General features: G+C 38.4%; 1 protein-coding gene across 3 annotated transcripts in view; it reads right to left on the minus strand.

Moving 5' to 3' along the window:
* The window catches only part of CACNB4 (calcium voltage-gated channel auxiliary subunit beta 4), a 128,595-nt gene that overhangs the window by 69,804 nt on the left and 33,046 nt on the right, over window positions 1-25,745 (minus strand). The window contains exon 1 of one of the 3 annotated variants that reach the window (XM_034425058.3): window positions 7,543-8,058. The exons of the other annotated variants lie outside the window; for them this stretch is intronic. Within the exon in view, the coding sequence (XP_034280949.1) occupies window positions 7,543-7,587 (45 nt within the window). The 5' untranslated portion in view covers window positions 7,588-8,058. Of the gene's footprint in view, window positions 1-7,542; window positions 8,059-25,745 lie in introns of those variants that run through there. 3 annotated transcript variants of the gene reach the window in all.

Genomic DNA, 25,745 nt, shown 5'->3' on the forward strand with positions numbered 1-25,745 from the left:
GAGGAAGTTGGGGATTTTTGGTTCGCTTTACTTTCTGTGGTTACTGTTATCATTACATTGCTTTTTATGAAGATAGTCCTAAATGCCATGTTTTTTGTAAGAGCTACTTCACTATGGTGTACGAATTATGACACTGCAACTAAAACATAATTAAATGCAGGCAGAATTATAAAACGTGATGAGCATGTCTGCAAACGAAGCAATTTCTCTCTAGGTGACAAGAATCCAGAGTATGTACCACGCAATATTCCAAAAAGTTGCATCAGAGTTGAACCAGCCTTTTACTCTTTAAAGCAGCCACATCTTTTCCTGGATTTCAAAGCAACTGCAGAGAGCAGCTTACTGAGGAAAAACATGGCTGCTTTCATGAATTCATAATCCCAGCCTTTCCAAAATGCTTCCAAAAGTATTTCTGAATCACTGCACAACTTCACTTATTCTCTTTGCAGGATACCATATTGGCAAAAAATAGACAGGTCAGGGGCCATGGAAATTCTTTCTCTCTCCAACTTTTCCACTTTTTGCCCATGTGCAGAGCCTGCATGGAAGACTCTTTTGGCAATTAACATGTAAGAGATGTGGAGACACTTCAAGGCAATGCAGAGCATCATGCTGCATCAGGAGTGGGTTGTACTTATCTTTATCTGGTTATCTGGTTCGCAACGGGGCCGCGCTCGCTCACTTCTGTGCATGCACAGAAGCTCCCTGATGATGTCGGGGTCAGTGGGCGGAACCTCCCACCGGTTTTACTACCGGTTCTTGCAAATGGGTCCGAACCGGGGACAACCCACCACTGTGCTGCATCCACAATGAATCTAAATTGCTTGGCCCAGTTCTATTAGCTTTCTTTTGTTAAAGACAAACACTGAAAAAAATCCATGCATAGTGTGTGTATATATCACACACACATACACACACAAACACAAAATAACTTGGTGCCAAATGGACCAGTCCTTTATTTCATAGCCTATGGACAAAGACTTGCTCCAGTCTCATTCACAGAACTTTATAAGAGATCCGGATAGTGGATAAAATTCATACAACACAATAGTCCACTTACAAACCAGCCAACTACATTTTAACTTAGTGTAAAGTTTACGTGTACCTTATAAACTCAGCTCATCTTATTTGTTGCGATGTACACCATAAAATTAAGTAAATCATGAATCAATTTTCCATGGATTAGTACCTATGTCATGAGAACACAACCATGTGCTGACAGTTTTGCTCTGCTCAACAGCTCAACAATAGCTCAACAAACAGCAAATGAATAGGAAATAAAGAGTATATCGTTCTCTATATCTCCCATTCCTAAATAATGTCCTTAGAAATACATATGCAAGTGCAAGATCATAAGCTTGAAGGGTGATGTTGAGCATACATATTCAAAAGCCATACTGAGAACAATGGTACAAAATCCCCACCCAGTTAACTATGTTCAGGATTGTGACCCTAACTTATTATGACCAGATCCTAAGAAACCCACTTTGATCACTTTGCTTCCTGGTGAACACCTTTCATCTCTGGCAGTGGCCTCTCAAATAGCAAATATTTTACCACAACCGTATCAAGTCAGCTCCCTGATCAGTTTTTAAAGCAATTTAGCCCAGATCTAACATCGTTATATCGTTGTATTTCTTTATGTCAGAAATCAGAGTCCTCAAAGATCAATGTTATTAAACCATCTGTCAGAAAACAAATTCAAACTATATAGATCACATTTGGAAAACTCAAATAATCTGAATGATTCAAAATCTATACAACAAGTAATTCTAAATTTGGCTAGAGAAAAGTGATCAATTGCACTCCTATCCATCCTTAGATGGCAGCAAATCCTAGTGAAGCCTTTCGTCTGAGTAGACATTAAGATTTACACTACAAAACTCGGTTGTGTAACACCCATTCATTCTGCTCCTTCCCTTAAGAAACTATTGCTGATATCTGTATCTCTGACAACTAAACTGATGACTCCAGGTGTTATCTACTGCATTGATCCAAATTTACTAAAAGCAATAGTATAGGCCAATTTATAACAATGATTACAAACCTACATTTTGAAAACTACAACCACCACAGGTTAGGATGATATATTGAAAAATTTAAACCCAGTTTCAGATAAACTGACACTTATACTATTACACAACTCCTATGAGATTCAAACCATTCTATGTAAACCAGATTCAGGGTAAAGGATCTAGGTGACTATCGCAAATCACAAAGATTTGCAAGGAATGTGTTTCAAATCCTTCTATTCCTAATTTCATCCAAATGCAATTGCAAACAAAAAGTAAAGACAGTTGGGGATAGAAAAGATGCATTGAGAGAGACAGCAATAGCACTTAGATTTTTTGGGGGGTCACCACCACGTAAAAAAGATGTTGAGACTCTAGAAAGAGTGCAGAGCGCAACAACAAAGATGATTAGGGGACTGGAGGCTAAAACATATAAAGAATGGTTTCTGGAATTGGGTATGTCTAGTCTGATGAAATTGAAGACTAGGGGTAACATGATAGCAGTGTTCCAATATTTCTTTGCCACAAAGAAGAGGGAGTCGACCTATTTTCCAAAGCACCTGAATCAAAAGCAGGGAAGCCCTAGCAACAAGGGCGGAGCTTAACAGCTTTGACAGACTCAGTCCTTCAACTGAACAAACGAGGACAACCCATTCCTGGATGCAGTCTCCACCTAGAGGGAGAAGCAACCTAGAACTAAGGAGAAATTTCCTGACAGAACAATTAATCAGTGGAATGAATGACTTGCCTCCAGAAGTAGTGGATGCTCTAATACTGGAAGTTTTTAAGAAGAGAGTGGACAACAATTTGTCTGAAATGGTATAGGGTTTCCTGCCTGAGCAAGGCGTTGGACTATAAGATCTCCAAGGTCCCTTCCGACTCTGTTATTCTGTTACTTATACACCGCTTCATATATAGTGCACCATCTGTAAGCTGTTTAGAGTCAGCATATTACCCCCAACAACCTGTGTCCTCATTTTACTGACCTTGGAAAGATGTAAGGTCTGGACTGAGTCAACCTTGAGCTGGACTAATTCCTTTTTTTTGTTCTAAGCAAGTCTTTACTCATGCCTCTTTGAAGGCCAAAGACATGCTTCAAAAGGCTTTTTGAACTGCATTGTATACAGGCAGTCCAAACTTACAACTGGTCAGTTAACAACCTTTCAGAGTTACAATGGACCTGAAAAGAGGAACTTACAACCCGGGTTCAAAGTTCCAACAGTTGGGCCCCCTCCACAGTCATGTGACTTGAGATTTGGGATCTTGGCAACACTGCCTCACTTAGTCATTTGTGGTATCTCACAGTCACAGGACCACAACTTAATACAGTTTTGCTGTTATTGGTTTGCTTAACAATAGCACACACAAAGAAGTTGCAAAGCTTGTTCAGTCACGTGACCAACCCATTTTATGATTGTCAGAACATATAACCGTCATGGGAAGACTCCATGCTGGTCATATGTTGTGGCAAGCCATCTGAACAGAACGTCAAGCAAATAAGACCAGGATATTATGAAGCAAATAAGAGCCGTGGTGGCCCAGTGGTTAGAATGCAGTACTGCAGGCTACTTCTGCTGACTGCTGGCCATCTGCAATTTGGCAGTTCGAATCTCACCAGGCTCAAAGTTGACTCCGCCTCCCATCCTTCCGAGGTGGGTATGAGGACCCAGATTGTTGGGGGCAATAGGCTGACTTTGTAAACTGCTTAGAGAGGGTTGTAAAGCACTGTGAAATGGTATATAAGCCTAAGTGCTATTGCTATCTACATTTAAATAAAAAACCCTTATTACTTTATAAATAAACATAAATAAAAATATGATTTATATTCTTAAATGAACAAACCTTTTTTTCTTGTTTATCTTTGATAGCAATTACTTTCTCTTCTGGCATGATACATGAGTGAGCTTCTTTCACTAACAAAGTATAAGGTAAAAATAAACATTCTCCTGAATTCAGCTTGAGTCTTTCTGACTATATAAAGACTTCCATGCAGATTTCTGGGCAGGATTCCAGAATTAGCTAGCCACTTTCCACTTCTGCGATTTTTTTTTTTCCAACTTTCCAGAGTAGCTAACACATCTTGGTTTTACAGTTGGTTTCCCTTCCAACTACTAATCATCCAAGGTCAGCAAGATCCTACCACCTGCCACGGGTACAGTATTTGTCTCCAAATGTTCTCAATCTTGAATGAGAAGTTTCTGTGCTTGCCTGAGGTATACATACAAAACTGCTCATTAAAAAAATTATGACAGGTGGGAAATATTAATTAGCACCTATCTCCACAAATTGTCCTTCCATCCAAGACTAATTTGGAATCTGAAAAATCTTCAAATTACATTTTGGCTTTCTTCAAAATCCTCACTTTATTCGTGAATTGGCAGCATAGCAGCATGGGTCAGGCATCAAACTTGAGCAACCTAGATTCTATAAGGCATACTGCAGTAAAAATTGCCGTACTACTCTTGAGTCATTCCAACCTATTCATGTTACAATGTGAGGGTCTTTAGTTACAGATATTCTCCCTACAAACAAAAAAACCCAATTTCAATTCATGTCTTTGTATTTTTATACATGAAAACCCAGCTGAACAATTTGGTCGCTTTGTTTAGATTTCTACCAAACCAGAATTGTTTACAACCCCTTAACTCATACATTTTAAGTGAGAAACACACATATAACGCATTTTTACAATACCCTTTTTCTTTAAGTTCTTACCAGCCCATTCCTGCAGAACAGCAACTCGGTGACAGAAGGCCTCAACTTTGAACATAATACTCTTATTCACTAAACCGGAGTTATATATTCTTTTGCATTATTATCAATGCAGCATGAGCAGTATAATTTAATTTCTGTCCTAAAACTTCCTCTTTAAGAAAAGGAAGGGGGGAAAGGGAGAAAGAAGATTCATATACAAAACTACAATTAATATTCCCTTGAATAGGTCACAATCTTGGCTTAATAGAAAATGCAAGCAGGCTGCCCTTTGCTGGCAAATAACTTCTCAGAATCTTAACAGCTTAAGACAGGCTTTTTAAGTAAGGGAGATTATGGAATCATTATCGGTTTGAAGTCTCCTTTTTGGAAATCTCTTTAAAAATACCCACACCCACAAAGGTATATTTTACAAGGACAAACATCCCAGTGCGGTGAAGGATAACATGGACTTCTCCCACCCCAATTCAACAGACCTCTCCCTACTCTCACCACCATTACTCTTCCAACCCAGACAGTACACATCAATTTTAAGCATAAGTAATCTATTTCACACAATGGCCCCAGCATTATCACTCACATCATCAGCCATGTCCAGCAAGTGCTCATGACAGTCTGCTGGCAATAGCATGAGCCATGCAAATGTTAAAGGCTCTCTGGAAGAAGCATGAACTTTGTGCAACAAAGTACGGTTCCTTCGGTATCCAGGGAAGGAAATGATTATCTTGGCCAAAGCGGACTATTTTTAGTCCATGCACAAACCAGCAGGTATTGGCTGAGTGTATAAAGTGAATCATGTAGAAATTCTGTACCGCAGCTGGCTTTATTTTTTCTTGTTCAATATATTTTGTGTTTCAGGGGTTTTTTTCACAGCAGCTTCTCATTCATTCACAGGACAATATTGAATGAGAGGTTTCTGTGCCTGCTACACCTTGAATGAGGGAAATGAGCCTGACAAGGAAGGGGTTATAGTCCATCTGCAGAGCTAATGATGAGCAATCCAGAAATCCGGGTGTCCTCAACTCAAGACAAGACATTTTACCGACTGAGCTTGGCTATTTCACTTAAAAATATTTCTGGTATATTTCTGCAGTGCCAGTCATTCATCCAAAGAGGTATTAACCGAAAATTTCTTGCCTTCTTTTGAAAAAAGTTATGAATGTATTAACAAACCTTAGCTCAGAATAAAAAAAAAATAATGCACTGACAGGGAAGTTTGGGAAAATATACATTGTGGAAAAAATATCTGCCGGATGCAGAAATGCCAGTATAAAATCAATAAATCAAACAGCAAGTTTTGAAAGTCAAAAGAGATTTTGTTTTAACTCACTTTGAATTTCAACTTTCCTATTAGAAAAATTGTAACAATAACAAATATTGGTGGCTGAATCAATCTCAAAATGCGGTACTCTGCAGCTGTATTCCAAAGAGCATTAGAGCAACAGGGACATTTGCAAAATACATGAGATCTTGTCCATTTCCAAATGGATCTTATCAGTGCTGATCTTAAAGGCCCCCATTGATACATAGACCATTTTATGTTATAATCACTGCATTTTTATGCCTTTGCGATAAAACTTATGTAACATATTCCTTTAATGTGGAACAGCATGTACCTTATTGTGTCAATCTAAGCACTTTTCTCTTTGTCCAGAGAAAACATTGCCCCCTAAGGACTTTTTTAAACTGTAGAGGTAAAGATTTTGACTAAGACAGTTACAGTATTATGCTTTATTGTCCTCAATTATCTTTTTCCAATCTACATTCAACTGGCTTCCAACTAGCACAGGCTTTCAGATAATTGGCAATCAATTCCTATAAATGCCTATCCTGGCTTAAGAGAGCAGGTATTTTATTAAGGAGTACCAACATCTCGTAAAATGACAAGACCAGTCAACATGACACCTCCGTCTTAGGAATCAGCTTCTTAGAAGCATCCCTACTGTTTTTGTGATGTTACAGGATTGCATTACACCAACCACTTGTGCTGTTTCTTTGTTCAAGAAAAGCAAATGGATCTACATTGATTATTTGGCTAGATAAAAAGGCGGGGGGGGGATCAGGTCTGGAAAATAACAGTCTGCTTAAACAAAGCAGAGAGGGTAGCATTTTGTGCACCATTCCCATGTTCTTTTAGACGTTGAACATAGTGGCACAGAGGCGAGAACATTTTTCCAAATTAGAAACCCCCGGGAAAGCATTCCTCCAGCCTGCCTTGAGAACCCAGGATGCACAGTCTATCAACCCAATGCTTTCCACCCCTGCCTTTCTTTTCAGGGATGCTGAATGAAGAATTACATAACCTGGGATTACTTTAGGTGCCTGCAGATCAAATGCACTGCCATCATCCCACCAAGAAAGAGCCCAGCTCTTGGGTATCCTTTTCCTTCTGCTTACTTTGTTATTGCTGAAGAAGGAGGGGAGGTGGGGGGGGTGGGGAGAGAAACATGCCAAAAGCCTGAAAAGGAAGGAAGGGGGGGAATGAGGGAAGGAAGGGGGCAAGGAGGGAAGGAGGGAAAGAGGGCAATGAAGGAAGGAGAGAAAGGAGGGAAGGAAGAGAAGAAGGTTGGAAGGAAGGAAGGAAGGAAGGAAGGAAGGAAGGAAGGAAGGAAGGAAGGAAGGAAGGAAGGAGAGGGAGGGAAGGAAGGAAGGAAGGAAGGAAGGAAGGAAGGAAGGAAGGAGAGGGAGGGAAGGAAGGAAGGAAGGAAGGAGAGGGAGGGAGGGAGGGAGGGAAGGAAGGAAGGAAGGAAGGAAGGAAAAGAAGGATGGATGGAAGGAAGGAAGGAAGGAAGGAAGGAAGGAAGGAAAAGAGACTTACCGCCTCAGAGTCTTCAAATCCATGCAGGTACAAATTGTCATACATGGAGGTCTGATAATCCAAAGAGCCCCTTTTTCAAGGCAAAAAAAAAAAAAAAAAAAAAGTAAACACCAGGGCCACAGACGCCGCTGGGATTGCCAAAGCGGGGAAAGGCCCAGCCAGTCCGACTCAGCTCAGGCTGCCTTGTTCAGTTGTTGGGCTGCGCGGCTTCCCCCCACCCACCCCCCGGGCCGCGCCGCTGTTTCATTCACATCCTCGAAGGAGAGGAGGTCATCCCGAGAGGCAGCCCAGCGCTGGCATTTTATCTGCCCCCCTCTCTCTCTCGGAGTCCGAAGAGCAAAGCAAAAGCGTTGCCTCCGACCGAAGGCTGATGACACGGAGGCAGGAGAGGAAAGCCTGATTGGCTCGGTGGCTGCGCCTCGTCAACTTGCAGACGTTGTGCTCCGTGCAAGGGGATGATAAAACATGAGGACGGGCTCTTCCGAACAGGCATCATCTCTTTCTTTCTCCCCTTCCCTCCCTCCGTCTTTCCTTCCTCCCTCCCTCCCTCCTCCTCCCCCCCTCCCGTGATTTCTTTTGCCCACGGGGGCTCAGAATGGTAACAACAAGGCATCGTCGTTGATAAGGAACTTAGGCTGACAGGAGATAACTGGGCGGCTTTAATGAAGTAAACTGGGCTGACTTTTTATTTATTTATTTTTTTTTGGTCCCAGGAGGGAGAGATTTAATGACCACTATCATAGTTGGGGCTGGGAAAGGGTTCATTTCTGTGCTGGATTTGCTATCCGCTTCTTTTGAATCATTTAAACAATATTTTTTTTAAAAAAAACTTTCCCACAGGATGCAAAGTATATTTCTGCCAAAACTAACAGAACAACAGAAGAGCGCAAGGAAGCCAACCTTCAATTATAAGATGCTCCGCCGCCATTGTCCCAGTTGCAGTGGTGGGATTCAGCCAGTTCACACCACTTCGGGGGGAGAACCGGTTGTTAAACTTTCTGAGCAGTTTGGCAAACTGGTTGTTGGAAGAAATCATTAGGGCAGAGAACCGGTTGTTAAATTACTTGAATTATTTGAATCCCACCACTGCCCAGTTGGAATAGTATGCTTAAGTTTAGCAATCTTAACTTTAATTGCCAGGATATAAACATGCAATCATTTGCACAAGCAGAAAAACAGAGGTGCACAGTGATGGGTAGGGAGGTTAGGCTAGTAAGACCCGAGTTCAAGTCCACTTTTAGCCATGGAAACTCACTGGGTGGTTTTGGACCAGTCGCCCAATTTATTTCAAAGTTTTTGATGGGAGGATTAAACAAAGGGAGATTCCCTGAGAAGGTGCCTTCTGCTTTTTGAAGGGAACAGACAGAATACAAATCTAAATAAATACATAACAGTAAACTAGTGGCATTTATGGACTCTCCTAATCAGAAAACAGCAATTCTATTGCCTTTCCTGATGGAAAGAAAAGTTAAAAAAGTAAGGCATCATCTTCTGAACTCCTATAGAATTCTGCCAATAAGACAGGCGAGACTACCCTAAAATTACTAGCTAGAAGCAGCCTAGGAATCAGCATGTATTGCTTATAATGATAAAGAACTGCGGTGAAGTAATACCAAAAAAAAAAAAACCTCAGGATTTATAAAGTAACCTCAGCTGGAGGTTGCCTCAGTGGATATATATTTTCTCAGGGTGCCGCATAATCCAACAAACATGCTCACTTGGATAAAAGTTTGACTGCTTAAAGTGGAGGCATGATTTTCACATTTTATTAATGGGAGACCTCTAAATATAGAAGCTGAAAAGATCTAGAAATGAATTGTGGCACAGCGTTTGCTCACTTGTTGGAAAAATAGCTGCAGTTGATAAATTCATTTGTGAGCATGCTAGAAAGACAGGGTACATTCTATCTCGCCCTTTCAGTGTTATCTAATCTTATTTTAACAATTAAAGGGCCCTGGTAAGGGTGTGCCCTTGTTCTGGTGCTGTTTTTAATTTGCATTTCAACAAGAAAGGACCCTGTCATGAGTTGCATTTAAACAAGCTAGAACACTGCCATCCTCCTGCATTATCAGAGGTTAAGATGCCCATTTCTCCTTATAAGGATTATGCAGTATTGTATTCAGTAAATAAAGCAAGCAGAACTGAGGCATACCTTTGAAATAACGCCTTTGTTAATAAGAACTAACAAACATAAATTACAATAAAACAAAGATTTCAATTTTTTTTCAAAAAAAATGTCACATAAAACAGATGAGTCTTGGATGAAGATCCATTACAAAAAGTGGGGACATTTAAATATGTTGATATCACATTTCAAGTTTCTTTATCTTGATTAGGTTACAAGCTTTCCCCCCCCCCTCTTTACAGAATATAGTGTGTAGTGTCATCACTATTTTTAATTTTAATTCCTCTCCCCCTCCCCAGCACCCCAACAGAACAAACTGTTGTAATCTTACTGCATTCAGATCTCTCGTTTTAAAAAAAGCCTGACACAACTTCTCTTTGGGGAATGATACATAAAATCTATTGATTTTGTCAATTTGGCTTGTAAAAAATCTGTTGCACCCAAATTTGTTGTCAGCAACATTTACACCTAAAACTGATTTTAAGGGAATGTCTGACTTTTGAAATTATCAACTAAAGGATTTTTTAGTTTTGGGTGTTGGCCTGTAAACGATCTGTTGCACCCAAATTTGTGTTATCAGCAACATTTACATTTAAAATTGATCTTAAGGCAATGGCTGCCTTTTAAATTTATCAACTAAGGGGGGTTTTTTAGTTTTGGAGGATAGTTCTGCAGTAAAACTAATGTAGTTATACTGTTGCTTCTGCACTATTCTTAAAAGTTACATCCAATTTTGCATGCATTAAAATACATACCGTAAATGTATTTGTCATAATACTGCTATTATTTCTAAATTTGCATTAAACATTCTGAATTTTTATCCTTGCAATTATTTGAATTAAGCATTTGGTGGTGGAAGCAGATTTTAGGAGCTGTGCATTATTAAGAAACTTAAAAACTTATTAAATGTGGGGAAAACTTTAGCCCAGACGTTCCTTCCCCAGTATTCTATGTTACTCAGCATATCACTCCATCCCCAATCTATCTTCCTATGTCTAGCATTGATTGTTATTCATGTTGATGGATGTAACCACCCACTTAAATTCTCAGATCCACTGAAAATTAGACAAGCCTGAATGCAGCCTAATCTAAAGCCAGCTCAGAGTTTTCTGCAGTGACAAGACATCTGGTGAATTTTCCATTAAAATATGTGATCACCTAGCATCTGCAGGTAGGATCAGCTGAAAATTACAATTCTTTTTAACCTGCCATTCCTCACTTTTCCTTTCCATTTCATCACTGTACATATCTCTCTGCAACCAACAGCATGTTTGAAAAGATCTTAATTTGCATTTCTGCTGTATGTTAATCCTTTAGTGGGTCCTCACTATTAACATTTAATTATTTAACTATTGGATTGCATTTTTGTCTTCCTTATGGAAGCAAATCTGGGCATGGAACAAAACTGAAGGACTAAAACAACCATATAAATAACTGTAGCTATAACACATAATCTAAGCAAAAAAAAAACAAATGGCAGTTATATATAAATCTCATAAGAACAGATTGACTACTGATCACCCATCAGCTTCCCAAATTCCAAATAGGAATAACTTTCTTCTACATGTCTCAAAATCAACTGGAAGCTGAAGTCAAATATGTCTTAAGGACACAAAGTTAAGAAAAGCTGGCTAAACAATAGAAAAACAATGACATTCCCAGAATGGAGGAATAGATTGTGAAATTAGAATTTTATTTATATTTCATGTTTCTAAACCTTCCATCTCCCTCAAAGAGGGACTCTTAAAAATCTTCAGAAATGGCAAAACTGAGGAAAGGTGAGGAAGGTGAGGGGGAACAAGCCACCACCAAAATCTTTTTTGAAGACTGGAAACCTTAAATAGGCCTTTTGCTGAAAGAAGAAAACAATATGATAATCTATGAAGATTTTAAAAAAGGAATTAAATGAAGGGCTAAAGGGACTTGTATAGTAACTAATATATCTAATACAAGATTATAATTATCTTTTGAAGAAAAAGTCCAAAGTCATATTTTGTAACTTTCATTTCCTTCTTGAACTTCTTTCTTAATATTTCATTTCTTTCTTTTTCTTTAGATTTCTTTTACTTTATGTAAAATTATCAATAAATATATTTTTTTTAAAAAAGAGAGAGAAATGCTGACTAATACCTATTGTCATATATGCAATCTCCTTCCAGTGTTTTCCTATGGACCCCCAAACTTTTAAAGCAGACCTGAGATGACTAGATACCACTGGATGCAATCCAATGATTGACTTTACCTGTCATTCTAATTTGGACACATCTGCCTCTTTTTTTGCTGGGAGCTGCACTTTTATCATTTTTTTCAGTATCTTCGGGAAATGAATGGGTATGGTCAACTTTTGGGCTTAATACATTTATTTTGGATGTTTAATTTTTGGCCTAAAATGTCATCTGAGTATTGTACACCACATTTCTCCCTAGTAAGAAAATCATGGCTTAGTTTACTGTGTAAATCAGGTCAATGTAGCAGGAGGGTTTATAGTTACTCCTACCTACAGCAATCCGGAGGTATAAAACAATGAATCACTAAGAGAAATAAAACTAACGTCACTCTCCTCTGAGTAATTCTGTTCCATATCATATCAACTATCACACTCACAGGCATCTTTAGCTAATGCAGTGAAATTACTTAGCAAGAAATGTATAGTTAGGTATTTAAAATAGATTTCAGCATCCTTCCATCAAAGAGAAATTAATCTGAATTGCATGAAATGTACAAAAAACTCTCCAAGTCGCTTATTATTATTTCCTAATGATAGATACGAGAGAAGAGGCAAGGAAAAATGACTAATGAATTACGCTATTTACCACAAAAAAAGAAAATCTGAATATAGGATAATTCCTGTCCAAAGAAAGAATAGGCAAGGCACAGCCAAAAAAAAAAAAGTCTCAATAATGATAGAAATCCAGTACAAATCAGTTTCCCCATCTTGTTAATCTAGGCTTGCCGATTCCAGGTGAAGTCCATTTTCTTTAGTGTATGATGGGTCAGAGAGAGACTGAAATACTTCCAAGATTCTGTTATTTTACCCTGTAACAATAAAGAGCCTTATTGGAATCCCTGCCATGCCTGGCTCTTAACCTGCCCTACCTGGCTGATATAAATATATTATTTTGAGTTTCCTTCTCATACTTCCTTCAATCATGGGACTATGTATTCTTTTGTTAAAGTCCCCCTTCAGCTTGCTCCTTTCTTCCCCCATTCCTATCTCTGTCAGAGTCCATTCTAAATCCCTTTACAGTGTGTATATATACTTACCAAGAACCACTCTCTAAAATACAGCAGAGCCAAGAGGGAAAAAAATTAACATGTCAGTTATCAGAAATTCCTTTCCCGCAGTCTGTTGAATTGGAACGAATAAAAAACTACCCAAATAATAGCAATAGCATTTAGACTTATATACCACTTCATAGTGCTTTTACAGCTCTCTCTAAGCAGTTTACAGTCAGCATATTGCCCCCAACAATCTGAGTCCTCATTTTACCTGGGGTAATACCGAGGTATTTTACCTACCTCGGAAGGAGGGAAGGCTGAGTCAACCTTGAGCCTGGTGAGATTTGAACTGCTGAACTGCAGTTAGCAGTCAGCTGAAATAACCTGCAGTACTGCACTCTAACCACTGTGCCACTTCGGCTCTTATAAATAAAATAAAATAAAAAAAGAATAAAAAGAAATGCAATATTCATATTAAAAAGTACATGTTTACAACAGCCTTCAAAAGTTTGTGAGGGCTATGACATTCATTTCAGTAGTGGACTCCTGCCATTACTCAGCAAATACAAAAGGAATTACATTAATTGGCATTCAGATGGCACTTGTTATAACAGGTATCAATGACTGAATGGTCTGAGATATTTTTTTCGTTATAAATGTAATTTTTTATCCTTATAGAAAAAGGATTTGCCCCTTTTTCAGGTTCCTCCTTTATTTTTTCCAAGAAATTACGGTCATTGTAGCTACGGAGGATATTTTGGGAGGTATGTTATGTACTTCAGGACCAAGTTAGACTTCCTAGCGATAGGTTAAAATGCTTGTGCAAATTGACTGAAACAGTATCCTATTATCTTTATGAGAAACACCCTCAAAGGGCTCAAGCAACCATTAATTTATTCCGTTAGTAAAAGGCAGTGTTAATTCAACCACCCCAAAGTGTTGTATTTTAATGTTAGAAAAAAAAGAATAAGAATAAGAAAGATTAACATCCTTGATTACTATTTTGTAAGACTTGGCTTATATCCCTTCTAGAGTCTGGCAATGAAAATTTACCAGGGATTTTAGTCTGATACTGCTGGGTGTACCTTTTGATTATGTTCTAGCATCACTGCAGCAACCGACTGCAGTGTTCTGTTGTCCACTGGTTTCAGCTTTGATATCCGACTAAGCATAATCTGTAAGGGGTCTTTGAGGGTTTTGTTTTGGTGAAGCAGCAAGGGAAGATTACAGACTAATGTTCAAGGCGTAGGCAAGGCTGAGAGAAGCATTTCAGATTAGAAAGACATTTATTTGCCCCTAAATAGGAAAATTTCAGCATTCCTTCCCAGCAACCTTATAACTGATTGGTGAATTACTGCACCAGGGAAGGCAGACAACCTATATGCCCATTAATTTCTTCCAGTTTGTAAGGCTCTTTAATGAGATAGCCTGAATGTTTCGAGGTATAGAATTTTTCTAATTGTTTCCCCTGCTACTCTGCCTCTCTACCAACATAAACAAAAGGCCAAGAAAATAAATGTCCCCTCCAAACAGGCAAGTCCATTTGAGGCATTGCTTGTACAGAGGACAATGAAAAAATGAAATGACTACATGAACCACTTCTGTACATTTCTGAGGGATGAAAGTGTACCATCTCACAGGATTGGCATCCACATTGTCTATTTATAGCAGTCCAGGCACAATTGACTCTAAGGCCCTGTCACAGGGAAACTGGCATATGAGCTTTTGCTCCCAGTACTGGATTCCATGTTTAGCCCCATAAATATTTATGCAAAAGAAGCAGTTTTATGCAAACATGATTGTTACTCATCTATCATGAGAGACACAGAATAAGAAAATGCACATCAGGATAAAAGGTGCACCACTCCTAGAAAGCTATGCTGTAGTTTAGATGTCAAATTTGAAAAAGTCTTTCTCACTTATCCTTTGTCTCTCTTATCTCCTCAGCTGATATTTTGATCTAGTGTTTATTGTCAGGATACCCATGAACTTAAATCAGCAGTCCCCAACCTTTGTAGTTTGGTGGTCTTACGGGGGAGAGGGGAACTGGCCTGCAGGAGTGGCAGGCTGGCACGTGTCCACACACCGCCCTTTAGGCATACGTGGTGGGCCAGCGCACATAGTGCGATTGCCTGTTGCTCCGCCATTCATGTAGCCCAATTCCAAATAGGCCACGTGGTCTGGTAGCGCGCCGCGGTGCAAAGGTTGGAGATCCTTGACTTACTGTAAACCACCACTGCTTCAGAATCATTTTAATGCAAAATTCAAACCAACCTTCAATCTGTCTTCTCCCCACCATCCCTGCTATTCATGAGATGATGAGAGAGATTTTGCTGTTTTTTTTCTTAAGATATCTGAATTATTTACCTGGGTGGGGGGGAGAGGAGGAGGAGGAGGAGGAGAAGGAATGGGATAGGAACATTTCTGAAGAAGTAAGTGCCTGTTATCCCCATTGCCCAGAAAGTTGAGGTGAGGGACAAGCTTCATGCATGAGGAAGTCCTGCCCTTCCTAGTTTACTTCTAGCAACATCTGTCAGCCCAGCTAAACCAGCCACATGACGATCTGATGTGAGTTAAACTTTCTTTCTATACATTACTGTATTAACTTCCCTCCCAAACCTTGAAAATGAATTTTTTTAAAAAAAAAGTATTTTTGAAATACTTAATAGTACCTACTTGCAGACTTCAGAAGCCAAATCGCATAAAGTGCCCTTTCTAAAAAGGTCTGCTACGTTTGATGAATATACAAAAGGTAGCAGGCTCAATGCCTTTGATTGATATCAAAGCCATTCCACCCCCTTTCTGCATACTGAGCCTCTTCTCTTACTGACTGGGTCTTCCAGTCTGTTCATTATTTGTGCAGGCTGTGGGTGGCAAGCATGTAGGCTGCATAAGAATGGGAGAAAGTTGGAGACAAGGGTACCGAGAATTGGCATGAACAACCAAATCAGCTGAGTTAATTTCCATTCTCATTATATGGAAATCCATTTTAAGCAGTCAAAGCTTAATGAGGAAAAGAAACATGGAATCTTAAACCAGTAAAGTAGCCTTTCTCTTAAGGCTGATTCTCTGTGGCTCTCAGTATCTACCATTGGTAGTCGCTTTCTTGCTCTGTCTAATAGTAGGACTTGCTTTCTCATAAAGTCTGGTTCAATCTCACCTGGCATAAAATTTGGCACTCAGAATGAAACACGAAGAACGATCTTGGGAGACGGGATGGAGAACTACAGACTAGGAAACAATCACATAAGAAGCAGCTGAACCTACAGAAGGAATGTGGGCGTGGCAAACATCACAGAAGGGACCCTCCCTAGTTTTTTGGATTGTAAAGATAAGGTGGGAGAGATGTATTTTCAGATATATTAGTTTTTGTTATTATATATAAAGAGCCGCCCATGCAACCAACAAAATTCTGGATGGCAAGAAGTTTTTTGTTTGTTTTTTAAGGATTATAGTACTTATTTTGCTCCATAAATCAACACTGGGAATCCTATTATGTGGAAAGTGAAAGGTTAAAAATCCAGGCTGGACGTTATTAGGAAGTGGAAGAGGATCCGGTACTAGAGCAGAAAAGAGAAACTTCCTGCTTTCTCAATGCTCAGTGTAGTTACTATATCAGGGGCTTTCCTTTCTCTACCCCCATTTCAGTGGTGAAATCCGAATTATTTACTACCGGTTCTGTGGGCGTGGCTTGGTGGGCATGGCTTGGTGGGCGTGGCAAGGGAAGGATACTGCAAAATCTCCATTCCCTCCTCACTCCTGGGGGAAGCATATTGCAAAATCTCCATTCCCACCTTACTCTGGGACCAGCCAGAGGTGGTATTTGCCAGTTCTCCAAACTACTCAAAATTTCCGCTACCGGTTCTCCAGAACCTGTCAGAACCTGCTGGATTTCACCTCTGCTCCATCTCTATCTCTATCTCTGCCTCCATCTCTATCTCTGCCTTACTTTTACTCTTCCAAGGTCAGCCAGGGAGACTTTGCTGCCATATGATACACGCTACAGATAGCAAGTAGATAGCAGCTGAAATTTATCCCAACACTAGTGACAGGGAGTAGCTGGCTAACATAGGGTCAAGGGGTAGATTATAGAGTTCATATAGCTGCATCTATTGCCATTTCAGCTCCATACTATCCACAAGTGCCTTCTGAAGCAACTATCTCAAATTGCAGATTGCCAAAAGGGGTACAGATCACTAACAGACATCTGTATACAGGTAGTCTTCGACTTACAACAGTCCGTTTAGTGACCGTTCAAAGTTACGACAGCACTGAAAAAAGGGATTTAGGACTGTTTTTCACATTTATGACCGTTGTAGCATCCCCATGGTCACATGATCAAAATTTGGATGCTTGACAACGGGTTCATATTTTATGACGGTTGCAGTTTCCTGGGATCAGGTGACCACTTTTGTGATCTTCTGATAACCAAAGTCAGGTGGCAAGCCAGATTTACTTAACAACGGTGTTACTAACTTAACAACTGCACCGATTCACTTAACAACTCTGGTAAGAAAGGTGATAACATGGGGCAAAAAACTCACTTAACAAATGTCTCGCTTACCAACATAAATTTTGGGCTCCGTTGTGGTCATAAGTTGAGGGCTACCTATACTTCTAGAGAGTTGTTGGAATATGGATGAAAGTTGTTCGTCTCACTAAATGGCAAATAGCTCAGTCCCATCTTAGCTTCTTTTGAAAAAGGACACTGTATTCCATTCTTACATTCCTGAGCTAGAATGTCATGATTCCATAAGGAAGTAGATTTTGCCTGAACATACAGTTGACCCTACCGACTAGAGAAATTGTTCAAAGCTAAAGGATTTCCCCTCAAAATAGACTAAGGAGCCCAAACAAATCAATTATGGGGTTAGAAATGTGGTTTGAAACTCAAGTGGCCCCCTTCAGATACTTATCTGAGTTGCCATTGTAAATACAGTAGTGGCCAAAATTGTGGAAACCTTTTGGGAAAAGTGTATTTTCTAAAACTAGCTACTAACATCACTTTCTTTTGGAGTAATACCATAAAATTATATATCAATGGAAAGATAATTTAATTAAGAATGTAATGCAATAACTTTTATGAAGAATTTGCTATTAGAATAGCAGTTACAGTATAAAGAAGAAAAGTGAAACACGTAGAAAAAATGAGATATATAAAAATTATCACCATAGAAAAAACAAGATATAGAAAAATTATCACATCAGTTAATACTTAGTTGGGTAACCTTTAACATGAATTACAGCCTTACAACATCTTCCCATGGAGTGAACCAAGTCTTTTAGTTCTGCACATTTTATAATGTGAAACCAAGACTGAATGATTGCTTCTATTAACTGGGTTTTATTGCTGGATTGCTTCTGACTAACGAGTTTCTTTAGTTGGCTCCATAGATTTTCAATTGGGTTAAGGTCTGGGCTATTCCCAGGCCATTCCAGCAGTGGAATATGATTATCTTGAAACTCCAATTTTTTTTTAAAAAAAGTGGTGTTATTGGCCATCAAACCTCAAAAATACACTTTTCCCAAAAGTTTTCTACAATTTTGGCCACTACTGTAGTACAAGATCTCTGGGCATTGATAGATTTTGTAAATGTAAAGCCATTGAACCAAATATCCTTTCTTAGAAAAAAAAAAGTATTTACAGCTTTGTACAAATTGCTTGCAAATCTAACCACATGGAAGTTGTACGGTATTGCTGGTTTCAATTCAATGGGCCAATCAAATGTTTTCTATTGATTTCTCCAGATATGCTCAGGTCCAACTCATTTGTACTTGGCCATGGTTGTTCAGCTTTGACTGACTTTTTCTGTAGATTGGGTAGAATGCTGGCATTGGATTTATGATTCAATCTATGTGATCATGTAAACCAACAAAATAAGAAAATTTAAACGCAATGCCTTGGGCTAATCAAATGTGATTTAAGTGTAGGTATAGGGGCTCTGCACCTAAATTCCTATCAATCATTTTTCATCAGAATGTTGAAAATGTTGGGTATATTGGTTTTCCAAAGTGGTGCTTTCTGAAATGGACTAAAATTCCTAAAATTAAAGGCAACAATCCATCTGGAGGGCATCAGAGTACACCTTTCAGCAGATTGGTTATCCATAATTAGATATTTCTCTCAGAGTGAGAGCGCACACTTTCCTCGAAGAAAGGTCCAGATTCAATTTATGTCATCATCAAACAGACAAAGACTCTTGCTGGAAATACTGAGCAAAACTGTGATCTGGTTATTTATAAATTGATATCTATGTCCTTATTTTGATTTTAAGATGACAGAATTTTCAGGCGTTTTATGGTAGATAGAGAAATTGTAGCCACATTTAATTTGTTTTAATTCATTTTGATTTAATGTTTGAGATTCCACAATGTGTGAATGTTGTAGATACCTTGGTAACTGTAAGATGGGTGGCACAACTTGGACATACAGCCCTATATATATTACGATGTATTTTATATCGTTATATGATAAAATACCCCACACACAGAAAAAAAAAAATCCTCCAAAATTCTGGGAACTGTATTTTGGCAAAGTCATGAGACATCTATTTGAGTTGTTTAGCATTAATTGATTTTTTTTTAATAGAAATGCAATTCCCAAGATTTTCTGGAACAGAGGACCAAATCAAGCCTATGGATAGATATGGCACACAAAGCTCAAATAGCATAAAGAGAGATCAGATTACTGCAGAGAGCTTCTAATTCATTAGACCAAATTTCATTAAAATTCCAATTAATGTATTTCCTATATAGATGAATAGCCCAGCTGGAAATCGAAGGAAAAAAAGAGTGCTAAGCAAGCCATATCTATTGCACAGAGATGCTGCAGAGGAAATCACAAGTTTGCAGGTAGTCCTTGACTAACAACGATTTGCTTAGTGGCCACTCAAAGTTACAATGGCACTCAAAAAAGTAACTTGTGACTATTTTTCAAATTTCCATCTGTAGAAGCATCCCCTTGGTCACATAATCAAAATTAAGATGCTTGGCAACTGCCATGACTGTTGCAATATCCTGGTGTCATGTAATCATCTTTTTCGACCTTCTGACAAGCAAATTCAATGGGGAAACCAGATTCACTTAACAAACATATTGCTAACAATTGCAGTGACTCACTTAACGACTGTGGCAAGAGAGGTCGTAAAATGGGGCAAAACTCACTTAATAACTCTCTTGCTTAGCAACAAAAATTTTGGGCTCAATGCTGGTCGTAAGTCAAGGACTACCTGTAATAGTCCATGGGAAAAGGTTATGCAAAGTTGGGAGATATTTCATACTAATTTGGAGTGCAACCTGCCCAAGGCAAAGAGCAAGATTTATTCCGGTGGGAAGAATGGGGTTTGTGCCAAGGAACCTCTCTCAGGTACAGTATTGGTGAGATAAGCTGATTGTTATCAAAAGCAAAATGCAGCATCTGAAGTGCCATTAGGAGCCTGCAACCCCACACTAGAGATTTGTTGTGTGTACCTTAAAAGGAACGGAAATGAAGCGCTTCTGTTCCTTCACCTTTGCAACAGAGAAATTCAGCCAAACACCACTTCAGCAGCTAACTCTGGATTTTAAAAAATGAAATATAATCCAGAAGGACCAAAAACATTTGTAGTAACAGTGTCTGCAACAGCCATAAAAATCTAGAATTATGTATCTTTACTAGACTGTCACAGGGTTACATTCCCAAGCCCTTTCAAAAGCTGGGAGGGGAATAGATCAAAATTTGGCTACTTAAACGGAGCACAATATTGTCAAATCTTTTCTCTTGTTTGTTTTCTATTTCACTCTACTTCTTTCTTTGTTAAGTTTCATTAAATGATTTGAACACTATGAGATTAGGCCTCAGACTGGAAACCCATTCAAACGGGGTTTTAAATTTAAAGGGGTTTTGGGAATAAAGATAGAGTGGGATCAAAAGGAAAAAATGGGATTTATTGGAATGTAGGTACAGCCAGTTCTTGTAAAGCATGATAGTCATGTTCCTAAAAATGCCAGTACTTTGCAAAATTGAGCAAAATGAATAACGGGGCTTATGGGAAAAAAATAGGCTTACACCACTCAAGAATAAAAACACATTTGTAACCAAAAAATTACCAAACTCAATAAATAATTCCACTAAAGTACTTACACAGTTGGAAGAAATGTTTCTTCAAAGTTTTCGGCTATTTTTATGATATCTTCATATATATTGTTAATGCTTTCTCTTTTATTATGAGTAAAAACTGATTTCATCTACAGTAAGCATAGAGTTATCTGCCATTTTTTTGTTGGTTTAAAATTGAAATTCTGAAAAATGGTGCATCAATGGATGCACTTTCTGCTCTACCGACATCATTTCCCTATTTATCAATTGTGTATTAGCCGCTTTGTGTTGTATAAGCGAGTGCTATATGAGAAGTGACTGGCTATATCTTTGTTGTATTGTTATACACACATATACATATACATATACATATACATATACATATACATATACATATACATATACTATACATATACATATACATATACATATACATATACATATATACTGCACGAGTCAAAAAGAGGGCTGTGAAAATATTTACAGATCCCTCACATCTTGGACATAAACTGTTTCAACTCCCACCCTCAAAACGACGCTATAGAGCACTGCACACCAGAACAGCTAGACACAAGAACAGATTTTTCCCAAACGCCATCACTCTGCTAAACAAATAATTCCCTCAACACTGTCAAACTATTTACAAAGTCTGCATTACTATTAATCTTCTCATTGTTCCTATCACCCATCTCCTCCCACTTATGACTACATGACTGTAACCTTGTTGCTGGTATCCTTAAGATTTATATTGACTGTTTCCTAATATGATTTGATTGCTTATTTGTTCCCTATGACTATCATTAAGTGTTGTACCTTATGATTCTTGACGAATGTATCTTTTCTTTTATGTACACTGAGAGCGTATGCACCAAGACAAATTCCTTGTGTGTCCGATCACACTTGGCCAATCAAGAATTCTATTCTATTCTATATTTCAAATTTGGAAAATATTAGACCTGGTGATGAAATATATCTTTCCCTCATTTTTTCTGATATTGCCAATTTTAAATATCTTGCCATTTATTGGGATCAACTAGCTAGCAACTTTACACAAAGCTACATTATTGCGATCAACCATTGTCACAATAATTTTGATAATGACAAACCAAGAAATAAAACTTGCTTGAAAACAGGGGCAGAGGGCAGATAAGGCCAAATCTAATTAAAAGCATTGTTTGCTGCTTTAAAGTAACACCTCCGCCATGTGGCTTAAAAGTAGAACTGCAACTGAAGATTCATTCAAAGACATTTTTCCAGCATTGAATGGGAAGAAAAATAGAAAGGATGACAATTTATCACAAAAAAGGATTTTTTTTAAAAAAAAAAGGGGGGGTTGCAATATTAAAAAGGACTTTTAATGGGCAAAGTTCTTTATGATCTGTAGGATTTTTTTGTGTCTTTACAATTACACTTAAAGTGTTTGCAAAAGTTTCCATTTTACATGGAGAGGAGCGACAATAAATTGGTTCAGAGCAGGGGTGAACAACCTGTGATCCAGAGTGCAGGTTTCTTAGAGCTGTCATTGAGTTATAATGCTTCTAACATAAGAGGCCAATCATATCAAATTCAATCCCAAATTTAATCCCATCAATACAGCAGAGGTCAATCATCAGTAACTGAGTTTATACCTGCTTGGGATAAACACATGTCTATCATCTGACAAAACTATTAAACCTATTGTGCAAGATTGCCTACTGCATGCCTTCCCTTATTTACTAGAAGACCTGCAGGAAATAACACCAGAGACAATCACCTGATTGATGAACTGAATATCTAGTTATGAGCCCATTGCTGTTGAGCTCAACTGTAGTTTTAAGACAAGGATCTGTATCTGTATCTATAAGAGCAAAAACATCTCTATGAACAGGCTATGAAAGAATATAGCTGGCCTTCCAGATACAATGTTTCAGAGGATTTTTTATGCATCGACATATTAACTTAAGATGCAAAAGTCCTCTTGGCATTGCTGTATTCATATCTAAACCTATTTAATAGATAACTGACCACCAATCAATGAACTATAGGACAGGGAGAATGTGAAGAATTAGGTTCACACCAATTCTAGGCTTGCTGAATATAAAACAGAAATAAAAAATATCCTGGAATTCAGAATCTGTAATTCACAGCTCAAAAATATGCCAAAAGTGGCACATGTATAAAATTATCCTTCATTTTTTTCTATTTAATGTATTGACATAAGGCTTCCCATTTTAAAGCGGTTTATAATCAATCCAAGTTTATAAAAATGGATTAATGCAATATCAACGGTATAAAGCGACAATTAATTTGGAAGCAAACAAAGAACAAATGCAGAAGCAAAACCCATATGTACATTTTCATTCAAGTAAGACCTGGGAATAAGAAGGCATTTAATAGGCCACTAAAAATGTTAATGTAAGTGCTTCAAAAATTTCAGAAGGGTGAGAATTGCAGAGTGAAGGACTAGATACTTGCATAACACATATTGGAAAAAAAAAAAACGAGACTTCTGCCTTTCCTGGAGTAGCCAATGTGGCTGGATTTTCTTTTCGAATAATAGAGGAAGCCTGCTATCAGCAATAGGCACTTAAGCAGAATTCAACTGTGAGTTGTAATGATGCAGTCGGTTTTGAAGGTAAAATTGTAACACAAAAGTAAAATACAGACACGAACATCATTACAAACAGAAGGGACTAGTGTAGAAAAAAATTCTATTTCTTTTCCTTCTTGGACTTTGAGAGTTCTCCATTTCAGAATTTTTTTTTTTTAATCAAAAACTGGTGCTGAAGGTCTTTCAAGTAAAATGTCAGATCCACTTGGCTAGATTAAAATTGTTTTCTTACCAGTGACTTATAATGTCTTCTTAAATCATCCAACCATCGTTGTGCCAAGATAACAGCAGTGAGGACAGGCTTTACATCACTTCAGCAATGGCTGGGTGATGCTAAGAATATAACTTAAGCTACCAGTAGATTAGACACTCTGAAATTCATGTCATTTTACCATTAGACAACTTCTACAGATTACGATTATAATGTCTTAAAAATTATTTTTCCTCCAAGGAAAGAATTGGAGTAATTCAAAAATTCAACCAGTAGTTTAAATGAAGCAATTTTGTTACAAAAAAACCCCAAACAAACTAGCTAACCACTAGCTGACCAAACCATCAAATCAGTGAATCTTTTTCTTTCTAGTTTTGCAATTTAAGTTGCTCTGGAAACATTCTGACTTACTTAATCAAAGCATTTTACCTCTTAGTAGCAATAAGGCAGAGCAAAGACACATTCCTAGATATTGCAGTATCCAGGAACAGTAAACAGGATCTGCTGGCTACTAGAATTGGGGCACTGCCTAATCCGGCATCTTAAATTCTGCAGGTCATTACATACATTTTAGAGCAGTCAAGAAAGTAAATTTGACAGGAGAGTGACGCATCTGTCTCACATCAGATGGTGCTCTACTCTTTGATAAACAGTCTAACCTAGTTCTGATGTAAAGACAAAGAACCATAAAGAGGTTCTTATTCAGCATTAAATTGGCAGCCAAGGGACATATGAAGCATCTGGCAGGCTGGCCCATTGGGCATTATTTTCATTGGAAATCTCTACTACTGGAAATCTATTTGCATTACAATACAGTAATTATTCCTCAGTTGGCACTGAAGCGTATTAATAATTAATGTCTGAAGGCACTGCATGTTCCTTATGACCTTTTTTTGATGACACATCTCTTTTTTGGCAGGACAAAAGCAATCACTCTATTTGACAAGAGTTTTGTGTTTTCTCTAATCACATCTGAGTATAATGTGAGTATTGTCTGATAATATAAATGAAGTGAATGTTTACACGAAAACCCCCGCCAAATATAATTAACTTTTAGTGATAGCTTTAAAATAGTTTTGGCCTTAAAAGCAAGGTGTGAAAGAAGATATAATGAGAAGAAATAGAGAGAAATGCTTTTCATTTATTATTTGATAGGCCTCTAAACAATCTTTAGCAGATGACTTGGAACTATGCAAGGTAGAGCTTTCTCTTCCAGGAAATTTGAAGGAGATTGTTAACTTCATTAATTGTGTAGTCTGTTTGTGGACTACGGAGGTCACACAAAATATTTCACATATCCTCTCTATAGGCAAATGATTTTTACCATACCAGCCAACTGTCCTGAATTGGGCAGGGCAATCACGGTTTGGGGGTTACATGTGAAGGGCTCATCACATCCTAAAAAGCACTTACAGAAATCTGGTTCCACTGTACTAAGCACATTGTCTCTCTAGTTGCTAAAGTTTCATTTTTTATTGGACTTTAGCAGTGGTGGGATTCAATTTTTTTTACTACCGGTTCTGTGGGCGTGGCTTGGTGGGCATGGCATGGCTTAGTGGGCGTGGCAAGGGAAGGATACTGTAAAATCTCCATTCCCTCCCGATCATCTGGGACTCAGTAGGCAGAGAATAGATGGGGGGGGGCAGTCAGAGGTGGTATTTACCGGTTCTCCAAACTACTCAAAATTTCCGCTACCGGTTCTCCAGAACTGGTCAGAACTACTAAATACCACCTCTGGACTTTAGCATCTGAGAGGCAGCCTCCAAGGGAAGGAGAAAAACATCTGTCCTAACCATGGTTCTTTTTCCTGTAGTTGACAAGCTAGAGGTATGGTTTAAATCTCCAACGAGAAGCACCCCCACAGAGGGTAGAGGGTGGGGTGATTCATTCAAACAGCTCAGCAACCATGTTCTGCTTCTTTTGTATGTGGTGTGTGACCCTGCAAACATGTATGAAAGAGGTAGAACTTGCATTGCAAAAC

Source organism: Pantherophis guttatus, chromosome 1 (genome assembly GCF_059756535.1).
Source record: "Pantherophis guttatus breed Tessera chromosome 1, ASM5975653v1, whole genome shotgun sequence".
Taxonomy (NCBI): Eukaryota; Metazoa; Chordata; class Lepidosauria; order Squamata; family Colubridae; genus Pantherophis; species Pantherophis guttatus.